We start from the raw sequence: 23777 nt of genomic DNA, 5'->3' as shown, positions 1-23777 counted from the left end.
GATAAGGAATATCTCCTCAGGAGTTCAGGAATCAGAGGCCAGCCCCAAGGACGACGGCTTTGAGTCTGGGCTGTGCTTACCGCTGAGAAAGCGCTTCATGGTGTCACTGCTGGCCAACTTCATGGCTGTTTGTCCCGAGTAGGTAGCCAAGGTGGGGTCGGCCCCATAGGACAGCAAGAGCCACATGGTCTCCAGGTTGTCATTGACCACTGCATCATGAACTGGCCTGTGTAGGTGATACAGGGTGAGGACAATAGGGCCCAAGTGGGAACCTGGGTGTGTAGACCTCAGGCTACCTCATCAGGGAAAAGTAAAATGAGATGACTGCAGCGTCATGTGGGATAAGACTTAGAGCAGAGGAACCACCTCTGGCCTATATCTCTTACTACATCTCCCTGTGTCTCTTTCCCCTCCCTCTCCTTTTTCTCTCTTATATTTCCCCTACATCTTGAGATAGTGTCTATGGCACAGTGGAGCTCCACTGGTAGCTCTGAGGTTCAGGAGAGAGTGGGCCCCTGACTGCAGATAAACTTAAAGCAGGTGGTTAGGGTTGAGTAGAAGGACCCATGTGCAGGGATGAACTGAACAGCTCCATACACCAGGTGGTGGCCAAGCAGAGCCAGAGTTCTTTGACCCAAGTCCCCTCACTTAGTACGTGGCTCATGTCTCAATTTTGCCCGGGAAGTAAGCCCTCTGACAGAGCAGAGGAGAATGGGTACAATTTCTTTAAGACAAAGAAAGGCGTCTTTTAAACAGTGTATAGAGATCAAATCTGGATCGTACCATAAGGTCAGCCTCCTGGTTTCTGAAGCCCGAGATTCTGCCTGAGACAGGTGCACCACCAGGACGGTTTACGGAAAGCTCGAGTGGCCTTCCTGGTGAAGCTGCATGTGATGGGGTGATCCCTAGGCAACCCCAGTTTCCCCTTGGTAAATGACGTAGACTTGCCAGTGAGGAACACATCCACCCCTGCCCTAACCCAGCTCTCCCTGCGGTCTGCAGATGTCTTCCTGAAACGTCTCCTGACAGGGCCCCTGTGCAACTCGCAGCCTAGCAGTGTGGCTTGCCGCAAAGGTCTGGACTGGGACTGAGCTGGGGGAGGGCGGGAGAGGCAGGGGAGCGTGCCTTGTGCCATCCTGCGCACTGCAGTTCACATTGGCCCCATGTTCCAGCAGGATGTTCAGAATGTCGGTCCAGCCCCGGGAACAGGCCTCATGCAGGGCCGTGTAGCCAGCATTGTCACGGTGATTCACGTCCTCACTGTCTTTCTGGAGGCAGTAGAGAACAACATCCTGTGGGGACAAGGACAGCAATATGAGCAAAAAGTGGCCTGATTCTTGAAACCACCCCAGTTAGGTTCTAGGAGAATCTCCGCGCCTGACCTTTATTCCACGTACCAACAGACAAGCCTCAAAATCTTTTGTCAACAAAGTTATAGTCCTGAGCTGCCGTTCCCAGGACCTCGGCTCTGGACTGTTTTCTCAAGCAGCGGGGAGGCATTTCTTATAGCCAACAACACTCATCTGGGTGTGGGTTGCTGGGATGAGGTGTTCAGAGAGGCTTACCTACCCACCCAGAACCCAAACCCTGAGGCCTCAACTCCCTGAGCACCGGTTCCCCAGTCTGGGGCTCTGCAAGGGCAGTGAGACATGCAGTAGCAAGCACAGACTCTGGTGGTAATTTGAGAACAAGGAACAAAGAATTGGTTTAAGTTCTATATCTAGATGCTGGTTTTCATCATTTTAAGTACTGTCTCTGGATGCTTATCCCAGCCCTCCCCTCAAATCCAGATTGTTCTGAGTATAATTCAGTGTGGTCATTCGTCCGTGTAGTAATTATTAGCTTCCCTGGCTGAGATGATAGGACCAGAAGTGGGACTCTGGGCCTGGAAGCATCCTAGCCAGTCTGGGATGGAGCTGGTGAATAAGCTTAGGGGGAGGGGAGAGGCAGCCTTTCTTCTGAGAGAAGAGCCACAGCAGCTACCAGGGCCCTATCATCAACCCTCGCAGGCCCTGATGAAAATGGCCCACTCAGCCATCCTGACTGACAGCTAGCTTACAGACTGGCTGGTGGAGTGAGTGAGCAAGTGTGCCTGCCAGTATGTGTGCCTGTATTGGGGTGCTGCCTCCTGGAAACAGGAGCAGTCACACTTCCTGTCCCTGAGGGGAACACGAGGCCCCCTACTCTCCTAACCACTGTAGATGTCCGCATCTCCCTCAGACCTCGGATGACCTCTCCCACCTTCCTGTGATGGGCTGCCCTGCTGCTCCGGCCTTGTCCTGGTTGGTTCTCCTTCAGGTCCCTATTTGCTGGTTTGGCCCCAGGCTTAAAAAAATTAATCCTGTGGGCAGGGGTTGCTCATCATTTTGTCTTCAGTTTTCCCTTGGAAGTTCTCCAGGGCCCCATACTACGTGCTCAAGAAAGACAGTAGCTTGCTGGAGAGAGGCCGTTGAGGCAGCTATTCTATGCGGACCAGCCTGGCTGGGAGTGCAGCTGTCTTTAAATGAGTCTGTTACAGGCATCGGAACCCTAAAAAAAGAGGACCTACTCTACAAACCAGAAGTCTCACCTTATGAACAAATTCTGAGGAAATACAAAGCAGGGTGGTCCAAGTCGAAAGATCGAGGGAGTTTGTATCAGCAAAAAGTGGGAAACAACCAAACTGCCCAACAACGTTATTTCATGACGATAAATGAGTTGGGCTTCCACCTCTTTCCTGGGACTTGGGAATCAAAAGAGCCCTTGATGTGAATTCAGACTCATGTGTATGCAGTAATTCAGTGATCTTAGACATGTCACTTAACATTGCTCAGTCTTGATTTTTGCACCTGTAAAATGGGGCTAATGAAACCTGCTTCCACAGGCTTATGGTGAAGATGAAATGATATGAGGTTATCAGAGCTCTTACCATGACAAAATAAGTGCTCAGTAAAGCCAACTTCCTTCCCTGCTTTGTTTCTGATTCCTAGGGAAGTAGTTTACGGTGGGGTGAGCTCAGCTCTACCTTCCAACATACTCGTGAGTCCTCCACTACTGGAAGCCAAAATGAGGGGATGCTAAATGCAGATATGAAGAGTGAACAACAATCACCCTTCTTCATCTCCGAGTGGGGGTGCCAATGCACAGGGCAATCCAAGAAAACATAACCCTCCCAAACCCGTTTCTGGCCTAGAAAAATATTGCACGATATTGTGTTACCATTTCAATTATGCTCACACCAAATTGCCATCCAAATGAGCATGCGTTCACATATACCATGCCAGGGGCAAGGAGGCCTACAGCAGCATAAGGAGGTCACCTGGGCTCAAATTCCAAACAAAGCCCTGCCCAGGCCAAAGAGGAGCCTATGGGAGAAGTTTCTCCGCAGATGCTAGGGCAGTTGCATCCTGTGGCCAGACGCTTCTTACCTTATAGCCAAGACGTGCCGCCCGCTGCAGGAGGGTCTCACCCGCATTTTTGTTCACTATGAGCCGACGTGCCTCTGGAGGAATCTGCCGGTATGCAGGGGGTTCTGAGGACTCCTCTAGGCTGGCACTTCGGGACTTAGAGGGTGTGCACGGTTCCGTGGGCTTCACTGAGGTGGGAGACTTGGGAGATCGTGTCTTCTGCTGGTTCCAACGCCCTTTGCCCTGGAAAGCAGAGATGTAGTCCTGGATCAGCACGGGTTCCTGTTCACTTCTACCCAGTGAGCAGATGCTACGGGGCTCAAATCTTCAACCACACAAGTAAGGAATGATGAAGGGATTGGAAATCAGAGATTGAGCAGACATCTCAGCTTATCTCAAGAATGCTGCATGCCTTCTTTACCCACCTCAATCTCCATTTATTGAGGTTGTTTTTTTTTTAAGATGTTATTTATTTATCTCTAGAGAAAAGGGGAGGGAGGGAGAAAGAAAGGAAGAGAAACATTAATGTGTGGTGGCTTCTTGCGTGCCTCCCATGGGGTGTGTGGGGACCTGGCCTGGAACCCAGGCATGTGCCCTGAATCGGCCACCCTTTGGTTAGCAGGCCTGCACTCAATCCACTGAGCTACACCAGCCAGGGCTATAGAGGTTTTTATAAGCCATATTTATAAATAAGCAGAAGCTAACTAAGAGAGTAAAGATAAGCAGAGACAACTATCTTTGCCTAAAGGGGTACAGCTGCAGAAACATTCCCTCTTGTTGCAAAACCTTCCCTCATATCTAGCCCTCATCAGGCTTTCCCATCTTCCACCACACTGTGTCCCCAGGTCACACTCATGTCCACCTGGGGCGATGAAGAGCACTCAGGTATGGGATTCAGACAGATCCAGGTTTGAATCTTGCCTCTGCCATCTACCAGCTGCAAGACCCAACCTCTCTGACTCTCACTTTCTCCCCTGCAGGCTCTTTGAAATAACAAACTAGAAAGGTTCCAGAATGAGGCACAGGGTGGGTGCTCACAAACACATTAGAGTCTTTTCTTCATAAATGACCACCCCGCATCTCCTTTTTCCTCTCGTTTGAAGTGAAATGTGTAGAGCAAGTCCCCACGCCTGTCCCACCATGGTTATTGCATCTCTGGAGACAAGTAACTTATCTCCTTAGTTGACCGGTCTTCATATCTAGAAGAACTGTGCTCCAGGAGCTGCATTCAAGGAACTAGACCCAAGAAGCCTCATCTGAACCTAGACCTAAGTTAGATGATGAAATTTTTAATTTGAAGCTGATGCCAGAATTGGTTGACACTTTGAGGGGCCTTGGGAAAGGTGGGTGTGTCTTACATTTGGGAGGCACATGAATCAGACCGCGCCCTCATCAGACTCCAGGATGGTCCCTGATGACATTCATGCTCTTGCAGAGCCCCTTCATGCAGTGGCTAGGGCTGACCTTGTGCAGCCAACAGGAGACTGCAGGGATGACGATATGTGACTTCTAAGCCTGGGCCCTAAAAGACAATGTGGCTTCTGCCTTGCTTTCTTTTGGATCACTCGCGCTGGGGGGAAGCCAGTTGCCATGTCATGAGGACACTCAAGCAGCCCTCTGGAGAAAACCATGGGCAAAAACAGGATATTCCCTGCCGAGACCCAACATCAGCTTGCCAGCTATGTAAGGGAGCCACCCTGGATACCCCAACCCCAGTTAAGCCTTCAGATGAATGTACCTGACACTTTGACTACAGCCTCATGAGACCCCAAGCCAAAGCCAGCCAAGCTGCTCCTGAATTCTGGACCACCAGAAACTATGTGAAATAATGCATGCTTACCATTGTAATGAAGCTGGCTAAGTTTTAGGGTAATCTGTTACACCATCATAGATAACTAATAGATCCCTCAGTTTATCCAAATCCCTCAGGGTGTCAAGGTCTCACTTAAATCTTATGTTTTCTACAACATTTCACAACACTGTGGTCCCCGCTACCCAGAACACCTACTCTGAATCACATAATCTGGTACCTGATGCCTGACTGCCTTAATTTTCTTCCATCATTTCATGGGCAAGTCTGGCCTCCCCTGCTAGATTTTAAGCACCTTGAAAGTAGGGTTTATATTATCATCCTATCTTTTGCTCCTCTCTTTTGTTCCTGAGCACTTGACTCAGTGCTGAGCATGTCATTGCAAGAAATATTTGTTGACTTGGTTGAAGCCAGCCATGTGCAGAGCCCTAGGTAGTCAGAAAAGTTGGCTACAAAGACATGAACCCAGGAAAGGAGAGCCCAGGACATTTGTTTCCTCTGGTAAATCCCAAGAAAACAAGAGCCGCTATCTATCCCGATTCCAAAGGGGCAGAGAGGTACAATCACTAGCAGAAAGGCGCCAGTTAGTGTAGAATGCTGTTCTACTGCCAGGAAGACAAAGGTGTATAATGGCAGTACTGAAGGATGCTGGGTAAAGTGCCCTGATTTTTGTTAAGCCAAGCCAGTAGCCGAAGGGTGACTCCTTCTAGGGACCAGAGCTGCAAGAGACAAGGGAAACTGTCTTAAGAGGGGAAGAAACAAGAGCAAATGGGGGCCCCCTCCCCCTCCTCACCCCTGTCCTGGTTCAGAGCCCCCGTGGGAAGAAGCCTTTGGCCAGAGCCTTAGCTTTAGTGTTGCAGGCGTGTCCTCCGCCCACCCCCCACGCCCCCTTGTTTCCCACTACAAAGCAAAAGCACAGTGCCATGGGGGCAACTGGAGCAGGTGGTGGTGACTGGGAGAGAAAGGAGGGAGGGAGAAAGGGAGGCCCTGTGAAGGGACAAAACCTCTCAGGGAGGAACATTTCAGTGGACATACTGCCGGGCAGAATAACCAGACGAAAGCATCAGCGTACGCTCCTGAATGTCAGGTGGCTGGTCACCTTTGTGTGGGACAGGGCCATCTTAGTGCTGGAGGAGCAGCAGAGGGAAAGGGAGACTCTCGTATTTTGTCAGAACTGCTCAGACTTGCAGGGTTTCCCTGTCCAGCTGTCCCCTCCCCCAGTGTCTCCAGGATACAGACAGAAGCCACCCATCCACTGGGTGGAGCCATATGGAAAGAAGAGAGTGGGGTGGGGGTGGGGCTCCGGGGGTAGCCAGGCTTGCCTGAAGACCCAACTTTCACTCAGGACCACAAAGCACAAGTCCCTTAACTTCTATAAGCCTCAGTTTCCTCACGATAAAAAGAGGATAACAGCACCCACCTCCAAGAGTCACTGTGGGAACTGAGAGCGATCATGTGAATGGAGCGCTCAGCACACACCTGACTTCCCTGCTTCTACCCCATCCCCTCTGGGAATGCTCGCTGCTACTTTTCTGCTCCATGCCTCCGTCCCCTCATTCAAGGATGTACACCAACCTCAGAATGCACTTCATGATTATCAAAGCCTTTAACATCATTGCTTCTCCTTTGTTTCTCTAAGCACCCTTGTGAAATGGGAAGGACATGGAGTATCATCTCCTTCTTTAAAAATTTGTTTAAAGATTATTTATTTATTTATTTAGTTCTAGAGAGAGGGGAAGGGAGGGAGAATGAGAAGGAGAGAAACATTGATGTGTGAGATACATTGATTGGTTGCCTCTAGCACACCCCCATCGGAGGACCTGGCCTGCAACCCAGGCATGTGTCCGAACTGGGAATCGAACCAGTGACCTTTTAGTTCACAGGCCACCATTCAGTCCACTGAGTCACACCAGCCAGGGCTCATCTCTGTTTTTAAAGATGAGAAAATAGGTTTGTGTACCTCATCTGAGCTAGAACCAGATTCCAGAATAGGGAAGAAGATGGGGAAAGGAGGGGGAAATGAGCACCTAGTCACCCACCTTTTGGCAGTAGCACTCAGGGATCCCTTGGGAGCTGGAAAGAGCCGGAAGAAGCACAACCACCAAAACAAGCCCAATATGACCTTTTTTTTTTTTTTTTTGATTGTCAATGAGGAATACTTACTATGGGTATACAAACATTTGAGCCCAGACCTTCACTCCTTTCAAATGTATAGCTCACCCAGGATGAGGACTAGGTGTTTTTTTTTTTTTTTCCCTCCAAATTGTACAATGTAAACCAATGTAGAACACCAATGTCATGAACATCAGACCAAAAAGAGATGTCAATTTCGAACAGGGTGTCTAGAATGCGTGCCTGGCTACTGATTGGTAAGTGCCCACTTACTCCTTTGCTACGAAGAGAAGCAAAGGGACTGGATAGTGAGGGTGGAGAAGGGTGGCTATAATAGGGTCCAAGTGATATTCCTTCAGTCTCATCCTCCAGCAACCTTTCTCTGGACATCAACTACCTTGCTCCTACAAGTTGTTTTCTACCTTGATTGACTCAGAAATCTCCCTGATTTACTCCCAGAGAATTAAGCCCAGACAAAAGATTCCTGATTGGATGTTAACAAGCTATTCAGGTTAACATCCTGCCATATTCTTTAAGACTTCCTTAACTAAAAGGAGACCCCAGACTGTCAAGGAAAAGCCATCATGAGCCAAACCCTATACTTTGCAAACACTTATTGTTAGCTCTAACTTTAGTGCCCATTTTTCAAATCCTCCCCTGAATTTTTCTAGGACTAGTTTCAAATACTTTAATAAATATGGGTTAATTCGATCCTCCCCATACAACTTTCTGTCTGTCTGTCTCCTCACTCAGAGAAGCCTCTGGAAAGCCTGCAACCATAGCCCACTCTCCTTCCCCACAACTCCCCTTAGCAAGCAACACACCTTTGCCTCTTCTAAGACATTCACCATGTGCTTGGTCTTGCACTTTCGTTTTCCTGATGGCTTTTCTGAATTTTCAAGGCAGGCTGGCTCCCCCAGGTTGTTTGGGAGGAAACCATTTGGCGAATCCGAGATCCCCTGGGCTTTGTTGGGCAAGAGAAGGTTCCTGTTCCTGAGGTGGTGCTCCGAACTTTGGGAGGAAGTCTTCTGCTTACGGGCCTTTGAATCTAAAGACAAGAAACAGGAAAGAATGGATGACAGGGAAATGGAACACAGAAAAGCAAATGAATCAGAGGAATTTGGGAATTAGAATCTCAGTACGAAGTTGTGTAACTATCAGCTACCTGTATTAGTGTGGTGCTGGCATGTCCACTAAGTGCTTCTCAAATGGACACTGTATTCCAGCATCAAAGTCCCTCCTCTAATAAGGAGGTAACAACTTCCAGCCCTGGCCAGAGGGGGTGGCCCATCTGGCTGTTCCTGAAATGAGGATAATTTTTAAAAGATTTCCCCATAGCCCAGAGCAAATTGGAACTTCCTTTTCAGCTTTCTCCATGTCACCTTTGCTTCTTTCTCCATTCCAATATGAAAACAAATTTAGAGGCTCTGCTGAAATGAAGTATGAAGTATAATGGGGTGGAAAGTAAATGGTAGGAGGCTTCCTTCATAGCCTCACTTCTATCTACCTGACTGCCTGTTGGTCATTCTCTGAGGACACAAAGATTAAAGCCACAGAAACTCCCTAAAGCCAGAAGGTGCCATGGGGACTTAGCTGGTGGGCAGTCACGGAAACCTGCTGCTCACTTGGTTGGAAATCAAGTTACTGGAACACACTGGGTGACATCTTTAATGCTAGCCACAGGTCACTGAAAAAAAAAGACACTTTTTAATTTCAAAAAGTATGGTTTTAATTCTTACAGCTCTTTCCTGCTCCAGAGCAGAGATACCTCATCGGCACTGGGAACCCTACTACCAAGAGCCTCATTGCCCAGGCCAGTCCTACACCTCACAGGTAGAAGGGATACACTGGCTTTACTCTCATCGGTAGCTAACATTAGTGTTACGTGGCTTGGCCACTAGCTGTGTGACTGGCTGCAGACAAGTCATAATCTCCCCAGGCCTCAGTTTCTATGCCTGTAAAATGAGGATAATATAATCCACATCACAGAACAAGTATGAGAATTAAATGAGTAACATATTCAAAACCCCTTTATAAAGTGTTAGAAAGAATGAGGCATCATTATTGTATTATTTCAGTGTAAGTTCTTTAGGGAGGGCCGTGCCCGTGTATTCTTCATCTCCTCCACAGGACTGACCACCATGCCTACCTAGCACATGGCAAATTATCAGCATGTCTGCCAAATGAGTAACTGCAGCCTTGGATTCTCCAATTTGTAAAACGAGGGGGTGGTACAAGTTCCAAGAAGTCACATGTGATATCGCCAAGGGCATATCCAGATGTGGAAGGGCTGTAGGTTATGAAAAGCTTTTAGGAGGCCAGCTGTTACACCACCCCTTTCCCCTAACTAGCCCCAGCCCACTAGTGGATCCCCACACCCTTCTTAAGAGTTACTGTACTAGATGGGCTGTAATGACATCTCTAGGCAATATATTCTAAACCAGGGCTTTTGATGCAACAAGTTTGGGCTGGGGCAAAAGAGGAAGGAACAGAATCGTGCCTTGTGAGAACCTCAGGAAATGGGGGGAAGTCGTATTACAGCATTCAATGCCACAGAAAAAGCAGCAGCCCCTACCCCGTTACCCAGGCCAGGGCAGGCTCTGGAATTTATTCATTTGTGGTGGAGCAAGGGCTTCCCAGTAGCGCAGAAAGGAACAGAGAGTGGAGGTAGTAGGTATGGGAGTGGGAGCAGCTCTTCCTATCCCCTCTGTGGGTCAAAAAGGGAGAAAACACAAGCCCAGAACCAAAGGGAAGGTCACAAAGTTCAGATGGGAGTAAGGTGACCTGTCCAGTTTGGCCTCTGCCTAACTCTCTGATGTGCACTGAAAAATAGGTAGTTAGTCATAGCAGAGATCAGGGAAGCTCTTTTTGAGAAGAGAGGTGTCTGCCAGGCGATTCCTTCATGAAGATGTCACCATCAGATCTGGAGGAAGGTGACCAGATGATAAGCCAAAGCCAACAACCTCACTGGAAACCCTTAGACATAGAGATGGAGGGAGAATGACCTACTTGCCAACAACTGGAGCTGCCCCCAAGTCAAACAGGAGGCCTTGCTAAGTGGTGTCCTCCATGTTCCTGGAGCTGTTTAAGGAGAGGCTACCTGCCCGAGAGTGCTGTGAGATCTCTGTATTGGATGGAAAACTGGACCAGGCAACTCAAAGGTTCTTCCAATTTTAAAAGCTTACAGGTTCAATAAGAAGCTCCCAAGTTTCTAGGAAACTAGCCCTCATTATAGAAGATTGGTGATACAGAAGCTCCTCCTCATCCTAACACAAGTGGCTGCGGCCAAGGGCTTGACAATTCATTTCTGACCAATCCATTATGGCTCTCTCTGGCAGAAAAAAGGAAAAACTATCCCCATTGTTCCTCAGAGGTGATGAAAATTAGCTCAATTACTCTCCTGAGTGTAGGGATGGGTATCATATATGTCTCTAAGCAGAGCCGGAAATGAGGTTTAGCCCTCTTTGCTTTGTAGCAAGTCCAGTATCCACTACCTACTTCATATGTGGGTGTTCAGTTTTCACTAATCAGGAAACTGTGGATCTTTACCAGTAGCTCAGGATGAATACATTACAGAAGACAATCAATTGTTGCTTCCAGGGCAGAGTTCAGAGATAGAGAGTGAGAGACAGAGGTGCTTTTATTTTGGAGTCAGAGATGCACTTTTTGGCTCATCTAGAAATCCATTATAGGAATGCTACTGAACAGCACTTAGCAAAATATACTGATATTAGCTAGGTGACAGGCTATGCCTCCATGATTACATACCATAGCGTCTGATGTGGCCAAACAAAGTCTGGTTTTCTCCTTGGGCTGCCTGCTTTTCCAACTCAGGTCTGACAAAATAATGCCACCTCAGGTCACCTGAAGGCTTCACCCTGCCTCTTAGTAGCCTTTGTAGCTTTAAGGGAGAAAGCAAAGTTGTACCTCTTTCTACTTGAAGGTTGAGGAAACCATTGTACTTTATTTTAGTTTAGGATCTAGAGACATCCCAGAAAAGCCAATTAATGTCCTCTTTCTTCTTGAACCCAGAATTCTAGGAGAGAGAGAGCCCAGTCTCCCTAAAGACCCAACTCCCTCAAGCAAACCGGAGAAGTCCCTGGTATCGAGTTGTACCATGCCAGCATGTCACTGTGGCCTTGCCCACAGGTTCAGACTTTTATAAGAAATTGGAGGGCTTGGGCCTACATGTCCTCAGCTCCCTTTCAGTTCAGTCTGAACTCATTCAATCTCAACCCCAAGGCAAAACTTCCGACTGGCATTGAATGACCCCCTCTGGCAGTTGGAGGTCATAGCACCAGGTTTCCATGGGTGCTGAGGCCTTCACCGGGCATCGAGAAGGCAGAGGTTGGAACACCCAAGATGCCTAAGGGCACCCCAGAAGCCAAAGTCACTGTGGCTTGGGGACGGGTGACAGCAACTCCCTGGGGCAGCACCCCCTGGCTGGCCTTACCTGCTCTCCCTTTCTGCTGCTGCTCTTCTTCTTGCTCGGTCAGGTACTCCCCAGTTTGATATTTTCGGTTCTTCTGCCGTCTCCGTTTCTTCCTCTTCACCAGACCTTCCTCCTCATCTTCCTCCTCCTCCTCATTGGTGTCCCACATTTGCCGGGCAGCCTCTGTTCTCCAGGGCATTTCGCGGGCTCGACATAGGTGCCTGCGACCCTGGCTCAACAGAGTCTTATCCTGGGCATGGTGGCTGCGATACTGGGTGTCCCGTTGGGTCTTTCTCACCTTCCGACGCTTAGCTGGGATGGGGGTCACCTCCTCTTCCTCTTCTGTGGGGAAGACTTCCTGGCTTCCCATGTCACTGTCTGCCATTCCAGCAAAGGAGCTACAGATGCTTCCTGCAGATGGAAGTACAGAAGGTGGTCAGGTACATTTTGAAGAGACAAAGTATCATGTTGAATTGAAGCAAATGCCCTGGATTAGGAGTTTGAAGGTCTGGGTTGAAGTTCAGGCTCTGCCGGTTATTAGCGCTATGCTGTAGAAAAGTTCTTTTTCTTGTTTCCTCATCTAGAAAATAGGGATACTGTCCTCTGCCTTACTAACCTCACAGGCCTGTTTTGAAGCTCAAAGGAGATATTTGTTTGTAAGTGCTTTACAGAGTCTAATATATCACATAACTATTGAGTATCCAAACCACACACCCTTCTTCATCCACGCTGCCACTCTGTTTCATTCCACAGACTCTTACTTAGTGCTTACAAGGTGCCAAGCATTTTGTGAGGTGGATGGAGAGGGCCACATGTCCCTGCCTTTTGGGATATTAGGGTTTAGAAGAAAGCAAGGCAGGGCAGACTGGCATGGCACACCTCCGCTCCTGCTCACTATGTGACCACCAATCTCGCTGACAGAGCCACCATAAATAAACAGATCTGTCACCAAAAAAAAAAAAAAGTCTCAGGAAAAGCAAAGCAAGAAGGAGTTCCTTTCCTGTGACAGAGCCTGGGTTTGTCTCACCTAAATGCTCCTCAGCCAGACCTTCTTCCGTTTACATGGACCCCTCCTCCTACTGCATGGCCTGTAGTCCAGGGGTGGAGCCTTCTCTCTGGTACCTCCCCCAGCCCTCCAGCTGCAGCTGTTTCTCAGAGCTGGCAAAGCATCTCCCCCTCCTCTCCCACCACCCCAGGATGATGGTACCTTTCCTACTCTCCTCTGCCACCTTGCCAAGAGGCCATCTTCCTTCCCACTCCTTCCTTCAATTCTGCTAACAACAAAAGTAAAATCCCAAATTGGCCAGGTTTAGCACTACAGGGGATCTGACATCTCCCTGAGAAGCAGATCTGAGACACTATCCTCTTTCTCCCAAGGCTTGGGTATTCACTTAACAATCTCCAAAGCCAGGTGAGGTCAGCAGAAGAAAGTAATGGTTCTAGGCAAACAGAGTGGCCCTTGACCAAAGCTTCAAGTCAGTCAGGCCACTTAAAGATAGCAAACATTCAGCAAACTTTCCATTATACAGACCAGGCAAGGAACAAAGTGTCCTGGTTAATCCAATATTCTGGTTAATACAAAATCACCATAGAGATCACACAGGAATCACTAATTTCCAAAGAATCAAATGCAGTACAATGTGTTTAACACTAAAATGGCACTGGCCACAATGTAATCAGTCTTCAATGATTCAGAGGACACTTCAGGATTTCATGAGGCTTCCAGGCTATCATTACGAGCCCCAATTACCACTGCACTCTCTGCGTGCTGAGGTCCCAGTTAATATAATGTCAGATAACTGAGTTTATGCTGTATCCTGCTTTCCCATTCTATCCACTTTGCATGAAAATCTGGGTGAACCGAGGTAACCATTTCCGACACTATGTACCAACATGGCAGCGAGTGGAAAACAGCAGTGGCCAGAAAGGTCTATCCTTCCTTAAACACTGGGGGTCAACCAATACAAATTCAGGGCACCAAATGTGACTCTGCTGGCCCTGACCTTACAATGACCATTTCCAATTTTGATGACATCTGTCACTTAGGGCAGTAAGATAGAGAGGCCCAAAGGTTAAATGTTTGTGCCTGAGATTGGCCCCAATAATCATGAGATGCCAAAGCTTGGAGTTGAACCAGTTTTCCTAAGTGGCACAGGCCTTTCCTCTTTTTACCATTGGCTGCCAACAAAAGATGTCACATCTCCATTCTGAAAATCTAAGTAAATGGTAAAATCTTGGGCAATTCCTCCTCCCGCCCCCACCCTGGGCTCTCTTGTCTCCACCAGGAGCTGGGCATCTTGGCACAGTGAGTAAAATTCCCAAGTCTCCACCTGGGCCAATGGCAAAATCACTCGGCCAGAGTTCTACCTTTCTTGGCAGTGTTGACATGGACCACAGCCGCAGGCTCACTCACCAGACTGACTGCGTGTCCGGGTGCTCAGAACCACGGGGATGAAGTCACGGAAACTGCTCTTTGCTTTCTTCTCCAAGGAACCTGAAGTGATGCGTGGTTTCAGGGCGGAAGGCAGAAATGTCACAATTGGAGTCTAAGGACTGGAAAGCCCCCCGGAGTGGCTCAGATGAGAAAGTCAAGGGAGGGTCCGTGTTTTCCCTGGGTTTCAGTTATCAGCTCCCCTTATGCTGCTATCACCTACATATCTCTTTTAGAGAAGGAGCAATTCCCAGTGGTTTTTAAAAACTGGGAGTTGGGTCACTTTTGCTGACACCAAAAAAGGCAGTGCATCAAATAGATTCACCAGAAAGTAGAAAGCCAGTCTGCCTGTATGACCGTGTGGCTACTGCACCTCCACAAAGTTCTATCACAGCTGGAGCAGGTCCCAGAGAAGGGCAATCTCAATGAATCTTAGAGTATTGAGCGAGGCAGGAAGAAGGGAACAGGAAGCAGTGGACAGAAGGTAACTGCTATATAAGAACAGAATAGAAAAGAGGCAGATCATGCCATGCTCGCAAGGCCATGAACACAGGCTACTGTGGGCAGAAATACTTGGGTTTCTCTTTCTGATCAGGGCACCAATGGACTATTAGTGGCAGAGAATACAGGTTAAGGACACACCTCCCCACCCTAAACATCTTGTGTATCCCTAAATAATAAGGGTTTAGAATTTCTCTAAACCCTTCACCCTTCCAGCCAGCTAGCTAGCTATTCATTTTTAGCTTTTCTGTATTGGGACTTTTCAAATATACCAAAGGTAAAGGACACAGTGTGTCAAACCCCTATTCTGCTGTTTCACCTCCATCCTCAAACCCATTTCTTCTCTGAGCCTAGACCTATCGCAGAGCAATGGATTGGCTAATCTGCTGCAGAACTGACTTTTGTCTGTCTGAAAACCACCCCTGTCAGCCTTCGGAGTATGCCTCATTCTAGCAACCAGGGTGAGGCAAATAAGCCACCTCTCCCTCCTCTCCTGCCTTTGATTTCAGAGGTGTCAATTATACTCCCCTTCCACAGTGAGGAAGTCTCACTTTTTGGTCAGTCTCAGAGCCCCTCCTCCTGGCCTGCCTGAATGATCCCTCTGCAGCCCAGCCCAGAGGGTCCACACTCAGGGGCCTACCTTCTTCTTGGCCCTCTGCTCGTTTTCCTGGAGACTGGGATTCCAGCTTGGCAGGCTTCCGGTGCTTGTGCTTTACCCTGACTCCATTGTGCTCTTTTCCTGAATCTGATGCCCCCCTGGGGCTTTTCTTGGTGAGTTCCTGGGAGTCACTAGATGGCTTCCGGCACTGTGAACAGAAGAGGGGGTCAGGTCTGAGGTCAGTGTTGCTTTTTAAGAAAGCTCTCCTAATGCTGAGCCCTGTGTCCCGATTCTGACACATGGACAGGAGCTGCCCAGGTGGGGCTCCTGTCCATGGGCTGCAGGAAGGGGCTGCTTGCTGCCTTTCACAGTGGGCTACAGAGGTTTTCTGAACTGAATCCTGTGCCCTAGCTAATCCTCATGGCCATCCACACCCCATCATTTTAAACAGGTCTATAGAATCTGCGTTCACATGCTGAATAAACACCCAAAGTCATTTTAAAAGGTGCAAAGTCAGGCCCCATACTCTCTGTATGCAAACAGCAATAGACAGGCAGAAAACAAAAATGCCTCTTCTGCAAGTTGGATAACTACATTGTTCATATAACTTCACTGAGCATGGTATTGACACCAACAACTGAAAAGAATTTGTTCTATGGGCCAACTCAAGAAAAATTCTCTATTTTCACATGCAAAGTAATGCCAGAAAACAGCAACTAAGGTTCAACTAAGGCAAGAAGAAAAGCACGATATAGGAGCAATGGAAATCTCCCCACACTTACAAAAGACATGAAAAAGGCCCAGGCATTATTAACAAAGCCACTTTATACTCTGCAGCACTTTCAACTTCTCAAAATACTCTCATCTCTATTATTTGATTTGATCTCCCCAACCACCCTGAGAGGGAAGCTAAAATCATCCCTACTGAACAGACAAGGAAACAGGCTCCAAGACGAGAACTTAAATGATTTGTCCAGGGCAACATACAACCCATGGCATCTACTCACTCATGGGCTGCTGCTTACCAGGCAAACGTGCATGCTAGTGCTTACAGTGACAAAGTGGCAGCTGGGACTAAGACCCAGTGCTCCTGGCTCCTAGCCTGAGTCACTTGCGCATCAGCTCTCACTCTTCTATTTCCCTACTTCTGTCCTCAACTGTTTCGCTCATCCCAACTCATGCCTACTGTCTGAAGCATCATAGAGGCACCATGGTTGTGCTTACACACTGTAAGAAGATTCTCAGCCTAACAGTCACATATTCTCATGAGCTTTGCGATCTCTCCATGCCACCAAACAAGAAATAGGGCAAGGTAGGGATTTCCGGTATTCTAGCATCCAGGGAATGCAGAATAAGCAAAATGTCTTAACAATGAAAGCAAGCCCTAGGAAGAAAGAGTTGTTTTCCTCCAAAGCAGACACATATGCTACCTTCTAGAAGGTCATCACTATCTAGCTCCAGCTAAGGAGATGGCAGATATCTTATTGATGCAACATTTCCCAGGGGAAGGGGGATCTCAATTGTCCAGGATCAAGAAAGTCACCATTTCCCATCAAATTCCAGGGACTCCAACTATCCCACAAACTCTTCCTGCTTCTTATTCAAGTTCAAGTCACCCCCCCCCCCTTTGCTTGCTGCTAGTTCCTACAAACCAAAATGTTAGGAGAAAAAAAGAATTGAGGAGGAAAGAAAATGGGGAATTGTTGCTTAAAGTCTGACCTTCAGGTATGGCCAGAGGGGGGGCGGGAAACTAGTTAAGTCAGGGGGAATAAAGTTCCACGCACATGAATTTGAACATGCCCTAAATAGGACACGTAAATTTGAACATGTCTCTATTGATTTACTTATTCTGGACATTTCTGAATATCACTTTTTAGCTGGCTCTTTCAAGTACAGATCGTTAACTTTTACTTCCAAAGACAGACAAAAACAACTACAATGTCTAGAAGGGATTTGTCAGATTTCTGTCTGCATCTTCCGTGCGGGCGGTGCTGAGAGTCAAAACATAGTGTGTACTCCAACTTAGGCCAAATGTTGGGAGGCTGGGGCTGCCGTGTAAGATGGATGTTCCAGTGAGCAGTTTTGAAAGGTTTTCCAAAAATTTTTACAAAGGATGAGAAAACAATTAAATACACCCAGAGCCAGATGAAGCAGACAGAACTCTTTCTTTTCTGATGATTCCAAAGGCCCTTCAGGATTCTGTGAGGTCCTGGGGCAGGTGGTGTTGGAGACAGGCATGGCTTTTCTGATTCTTGGCCATGCCCTGAACGGGGCTGTTTTAAATTAAACCCTGATCACAGTTTGCTTATCAGTGGTTTCTTTCTCAGGAAAAGGGAACATAAGAAAAGAAATGTCTAAGTTATTTGCTCTCCTGAAAAGTGGCCATTTATTAAACCATTACAGGCCACCGGTTAAGGGCTGCTTCGAGGCCCTGATCCTCTAACTTTACTCTCTGCCCTCTGCATCTGCCAGTGGGCCCAGTCAACTGTTCATCCAATATAGGAAGAGGCAGTGCCTGCCTGTCATCGAGTCATTTGCAAGACATAGGCTCCATGAGAGTAGGGACCACGTTGATTTTGTTGGCAATACCAACAACACTAACAGCGACTGCTACCACTCACTGAGCACTTACTATGTGCCAGGCACTGTTCTCAGCATTTATGTATATCACCTCATTTCATCTTTTTTTTTTTTAGAGAGAGGGAAGGGAGGGAGAAAGAGAGAGAGAGAGAGAAAAAAACATCAATGTGTGGTTGCTGGGGGCCATGGCCTGCAACCCAGGCATGTGCCCTGACTGGGAATCGAACCTGCGATGCTTTGGTTTGCAGCCTGAGCTCAATCCACTGAGCTACTCCAGCCAGGGCTCATTTCATCTTTTTTAACATCTTCGTTGACATATAATTTATTGAGATACCACATGCAATTCATTTATTTAAGTTTATGATTCAACTGTTTTTAATAGTCACAGAGTTCTGTTAACCACATCACTATCTATTTCGAGGATCCCATGAAGCTGTCGCTCCCCAATTCCCCATCCCCGCCAACTTTAGGCAACCACTTATCTGCTTTTTGTCTCTATTGGTTTGCCTATTCTGGATATTTCACGTCATCCTCTCCTTTAATCTCTACACAGGCCCTATGAGTAAGACACCATTATTTTTCTCATTGTGTAGATGAGAAAACTGAGAGCCAGAGAGATTGAGGAACTTGACTGATATCACTCAGCTAAGAAGTAGGGCCGAGATCCAAACTCAGGCAGGCACTGCGCCTAGTTCCAGAGAGCACACTCCTCACCAAAATGCAATACTGCCCTCCCGACAATGTAGTCCTACTGCCTGGGAGGGGCTGGCATGCAGATGCCGCTCAACAAACACTTGCCAAGTGGTCAGTGAAACAGCTACACATAAGGAGAATGGAAGATAGTATGGTACAGCTAAGATGAACATGAACTTTGGAACCAACAAGACCTGAGTTTGAGCTCCAGCTTGGCCGTTTAGTAGCTGTGTAACCTTGGGTAACTTATCCACTCACTCTGTTCCCTTTATCTTCTTATTCGTAAGTTGGGCGTAGCAGTGACTTCATAGGGTTATCATAAAGGATTAAGTTAGATAATGTTCGGCAAATGGTAACAGCTATGACAGAATTATTATTCTTATTACCACCAAGGGCAGATTGCAGTTACCTGACCAAATGCTCTACTATGTAATGAGCTATGTTCCTACTTGGCATGTCTCTGCCACACAGAGATGGTTGTGAGGTCACTGACTAGAACCCACCACAATTCTGTCCCCAAGGTTCTTAACCTGGAGTCCACAGATGGGCTTCAGGGAGGGACTGGGACAATGAACTCCTTGAAATTATTGGCCAAATTCTGAGGATATATTTCTGGGGACAGAGTCCACAGCTCTCTCATCACTTCTCAAAACACTCTGTAGTCCAAAAAAGACAAAGAGCTTCTGCCACAAACAAATTCATGGTGCTCTGGGTACAAATTTATGTATCAATGCACTGTGCTTTGCTGTGTATAATGTCCTCCCATGTATAAGGCACAGCCTCATTCTTGGCCCAAGCTTTCAGGAAAACAATCTTTCATTTTACAGTATATAGATACAGAATTAGTACTACTCATGTATAACACACACCCTTATTTATCCCTCAAAAATCTGGGCTAAAAAGTGTCTATTATATGCAGCAAACTATGGTATATCAACATTCAGTTTGAAGGCTTGTTAACATAACTTCAAATTGCTCCATATTTTGAACAAGCCCTAGCCTCAACTGCTCCAAGAATCTCCCTGGTTCACCAACAGCCTTTGGACCACCTCTAAAGGACCACTGGATTCCAGTTGAATCCTGTTGCCACATCTTCCTGCTACTGCCTTTAGCCTATTGAGAACCCAGGTCCAGATGTCCCACTGCCTTGCACACCAAATTTCCAGTGGGGAACACCCCAAAGTTGCCACCTTGAGCATTGGGTGGGGGGTGGTAGAGAACTGGTGGATAAGGCCATGGGCCAAATTGGCTCTAGCCTCACTAAACTCCAAGCAAATTCCGAGCAGGCTCCTGCAGTGGTGCAGAGAACAACCCTATTGAAGGCCCTTTCCCTCCCTGGCCCCAAGTTCTTGAGGCCAGCAGTCATCTCAGAAAAGAAAAAGGAGGAATGATTATGCTGGGAAGGGCCTGCTATTGATGTCCCTTACCAATACTGTCTTCCGCTTTCCAACTTCACCTGGGACAATGGCTTCCCTCACTCTAGGGACCAAATCATTTCCCACATCCTACAAAATGCACCCAGCCCCTCCCCACGCTAAAACACCATATAAGGAAAAGGTGACTTAGAAAGGGGGCAGCAGGTCATTATTCACTTTATATGAGCCTTCCAACCAGTTCAGTTCACAGAGCTTCTTAAGAACACTGCCACAGCTAAATAAAGTTGACACCTGCAGGACAAAGCAGACAACTGGTGTCTTGGCCTTGCCCTCAACTGTGTACTCATCTCAGCCCCGTACTCACCTTGGGTCCATGGGAACTTCGGGCTGTGACCTTGGCTTGTGGCTGCTGCTCCTCACCGTCCTTGTCTTTGTCACACTTCATTTTATTAGGCGGCAGAGGTTCGGTCACCCCATCGGTCACCACTGAGTCTGGCTGCCACTTGTTCTTGCAAGCAAAGACCCCTATGCTTTCCTGTTTCACTCGAGTCTGCCCAGCCTTACTCTGAACTTCGGCTTGGCCCCTCTGGGGAGCTGCTGGGAGGCCATCAGCCCGGAGGCAGGTGGCTAAATTGAAGACAACATCACCATCCACCTTTTCCATTTTCACCCGCCCCAGGTCCACCTGGCTTCCAAGCTGTGAAAGTTCTGTGCTGGAGCCCCTCTTGCCGCTTGGGACCACATCCAAAATGAGTTCTTTGGGGCGGCTGTCATGAGGTAGCAAAGGCAGCTCGGACATCTTGCGCAGGTTCTGGGGGGTGGCCACGACCAGCTCATGAGACATGTAGGTGGCCAGCACTTGGTTCTTAGGTTTTGTGTCTCCTGCCAGCTTCAGGCCACAAGTCCCCTGGGGGCCTTCTGTCTTAGGAGTGCTGTCAGAGCAGAGGTGGCCATCTGATTCCTCAGGCCCCTGGCTTACCCTTATGTCTCCACTGTTAGGCTGAACAGACAGTGCTAGAGTCCCTGTCTGAGGGCTGAGAGTCAGAAGGACAGGGTTGACTTGTTCTTCGTAAGGCTTGGCAGCAATCCGGCAAGTTTTGTTCTTTGCACCAGTGTCCTGCTCTGGAGCAAAAGGGCCCCCAGGCCGTGGCTGTCCCTCGGGAAGTCCATGTACTGCTTCACTGGGGCCAAGAGATGACACACTAGAAAACTCAGAAACAACGCTGGTGGGCCTATTGGGCAGCCCCTGACTGGGGGTCAGCTGTCCGGCACTGGAAATACCAATAGAAAGCAGAGATGCTTGGTGGTATGGTGACCAGCCAACAGGCAGGACCTGGGTGCTGGTGGGTTTCCCATTAACTGAACACCGTGGGTAAATATTTGCTGGCCCTGTGGGCTTCCACAGAGAAAGCTCCTTGCTTTGGCAGCCTGGCAGCCCTGGGGCGATACGGGCTGGGGTGTAACGTTTGACTGTGCTTGGCTGTCCCTCAGTCCCAGCCTGGCTGCCTTTCTTGCCACAGGAAGCACCAGTGCTCTTAGGCTCTCCTTGATCAATGATGGAAATAGGCTCCTGCTTGGGGAGATGGCGGGGGTCTCGATTGAGACCCAGGTTGGGCTCTTTGTTCAGCAGCAGTGAAGCAGGCACTGGGTTGGCCACCCCCACGTAGGTGCCAGGAATGGTGCTGATCAGTGCAGTTGAGTTCTTCACCCAGGTGCTCGGGTCCCCATTCCTCACAATCTCAGGGAAGATGACGAAGGGCGAGGCAGTGGAGCCCAGGCATGAGGTGACATTGCTGCCAGCAGCCTGGGTTGTGCGCTGAGACCTAGACAGGACCGTGGACAAGAGGGCCTTGCTGCTGGTGTGCACGGGGGTCAACACAGGCATGGGGGGTGTCTTGCGTTGGTTCGGCAATGGAAGCTTCTGGCGGTTGGACTTAGAGGAGAGGTCAAGGGGCATCTCACTGCACTCGGGTGGAGACGCCATCTCTCGCTCCAGCTGTGGAGGTGACTTGAGGGGAGAGAAAGTGACAGAAGTCCCTTCTGCTTGCTGCTCGGCGCCACCTGACATCTTGGTGGGGTGTGGTGGGGCGGAGCTCACGCTGGGGGCTGGCAGCAAAGGCTGTGGCGTTGGAAGCACCTTGGCAGAAGCAGTGGTGAGGGAAGTATCTGCCAAAGGTCCAGGGACGCCATCGGGCGCAGGCTGGGTGCTGGTGCTGCTGGATGGGGACGCACACGGAAGCCTGTTCACCTCCAGAGAGACCAGCTTAGAATCTGAAGTCAGAGGCCGGGCTACAGAAAATGCATATGGGTAAGACCGTAGCTCTGGGGAGGCCAGCACGCCAGGGAGACACCTGTCCTGTAGGTAGGATGGCAGGACAGGGAGTGTAAGAGTGGAGGAGACCCCCAGAGTGGTTGGCAGTGTGGCCACACTGAGCGGCTGCCCACAGCTTGGAGGTGGGATATACACTAGTGGCTGGCTCGGTGTCAGCACTGTCCCTGGCTGAAATGACAGAGGGACTTTTTGCATAGCTGGTGCCTGAGCTGTAGGAAAACACACTCGACTTAAACTAAAGGAGGCCGGGATGGGCGCGGACGTGGCAATGGCAGTTGGCGTGGCAGCCGGCATGGGCGTGGGGGCTGGAGTAAAGATTGGAGCTGGGGTGGGTGCAGGCACCGGTGTAGGAGCAAAGGCAGGAATGAGGGTGGGGGTGGAAGGCGGACCAGAGGATTGGGTTGGAGTGGCCATCGGCACTGATGGAGGGCCGGGGGCTGCTGGAGGTGTGGACGCCGGCATGGGAGCCAGAACTGGAGTGGGGACAGTCGTGAGGACCAGGGTTGGAGCCGAAGGGGGCACAGAAGCCTGGATCAAGGCCAAGGAAGGAGCTGAAACTGAGACTGAAAGGGCGGTAGGGGCTGGAGCTGACAGGGGAACAGGGCCCGAAAGGGGAGCAGAAGCTGGCACAGGCACCAGGACCGAGGCCGAAACCGAGAGGGGGTTTGAATCAGAGATGAGCGTGGGCACTGATGGTGGTGCCGGAGCCAGAGCTGGGACTGGTGCTAAGGGAGGGGAAGGGGCTGAAACCGAAGTGGCAACCTGGACAGGAACTAGCCCTGAGTGGGGCACTGGGGTGGGGACAGAGAGGGAAACCTGGAATGGATCCGGAACAGATGGGGGGACAGAGGCAGAACTGGGAGCAGGGGGGCAGATGGGTGCTGGCAGCGTACTAAAGTTAGTGGTAACCAGAGGCAGGGTTCCCTCCACAGGCACTCCAGTTCCCAGAGTTGCCAAAATGAAAGTATTTTTCTCCCCAACACCATGCCGAGAATCCAAAACCTTTACCCCGGTGGGCGAGCAGTCCACCTGTTTGCTCATTTGTGTGCTGAGGGGAGTCCAGGAGCAGTCAGCCCTGCTGTTGCCGGCCTCGGTGCCTTCAGGAGAGGAGGAGAGCTTGAGCCCGTCTCCCGGGCTGCTCAGGGGCACCAAGAGGCCCTCAGCCTCTGCCACATTCCCAGCATAGTCCATTTTCTGCTGGGGGTTGTCAGGCTTGTCTTCTGACTTGTGCCCAAGTTTTTCTGTTGCACTGCCATCTGGGTCTGCCCCCCGGGCATTGCTGCCACTTCCAACTGCTGTGAACTCCACCTGCAATGACAAAGCAGCGTGCCCATCTTAGTAGCTCTCTGTGGCTCATGCAAGCATCCCAAGGCCTTGGAGAGGCAACCGCTGGTCCTCTTTGCAACTTGACTAACCGGGTCTCGGCAGAAGCAAAGAGCAGCTGGCAATTTTCTGTCTCATATACAGCAACTCCTGGGAAATACCCTGCCCCTTCCTGTCCCTTTACTGAAGATGACAGGCTGGGC

The 23777-nt window shown here is 49.1% G+C and overlaps 1 protein-coding gene across 9 annotated transcripts in view; it reads right to left on the bottom strand.

The window, feature by feature from the left end:
• The window catches only part of BCORL1 (BCL6 corepressor like 1), a 62578-nt gene that overhangs the window by 13631 nt on the left and 25170 nt on the right, over nucleotides 1-23777 (bottom strand). For 7 of the 9 annotated variants that reach the window (XM_028523106.2, XM_028523107.2, XM_028523108.2 and 4 more), the window contains 8 exons: nucleotides 20284-23559; nucleotides 15313-15478; nucleotides 14154-14234; nucleotides 11762-12151; nucleotides 8133-8356; nucleotides 3408-3629; nucleotides 1126-1292; nucleotides 81-226 (listed from right to left, as the gene is read on the bottom strand). In XM_028523106.2, coding sequence (XP_028378907.1) covers nucleotides 81-226; nucleotides 1126-1292; nucleotides 3408-3629; nucleotides 8133-8356; nucleotides 11762-12151; nucleotides 14154-14234; nucleotides 15313-15478; nucleotides 20284-23559 — 4672 coding nt within the window. The remainder of the gene's footprint in view (nucleotides 1-80; nucleotides 227-1125; nucleotides 1293-3407; nucleotides 3630-8132; nucleotides 8357-11761; nucleotides 12152-14153; nucleotides 14235-15312; nucleotides 15479-20283; nucleotides 23560-23777) is intronic. The other 2 variants (XM_028523110.2, XM_028523109.2) reach the window with 2 other exon arrangements.

Source organism: Phyllostomus discolor, chromosome X (assembly GCF_004126475.2).
Source record: "Phyllostomus discolor isolate MPI-MPIP mPhyDis1 chromosome X, mPhyDis1.pri.v3, whole genome shotgun sequence".
Classification (NCBI taxonomy): domain Eukaryota; kingdom Metazoa; phylum Chordata; class Mammalia; order Chiroptera; family Phyllostomidae; genus Phyllostomus; species Phyllostomus discolor.
The sequence above is the reverse complement of the archived record's forward strand: the minus strand, read 5'-3'. Positions and strand labels throughout refer to the sequence as shown.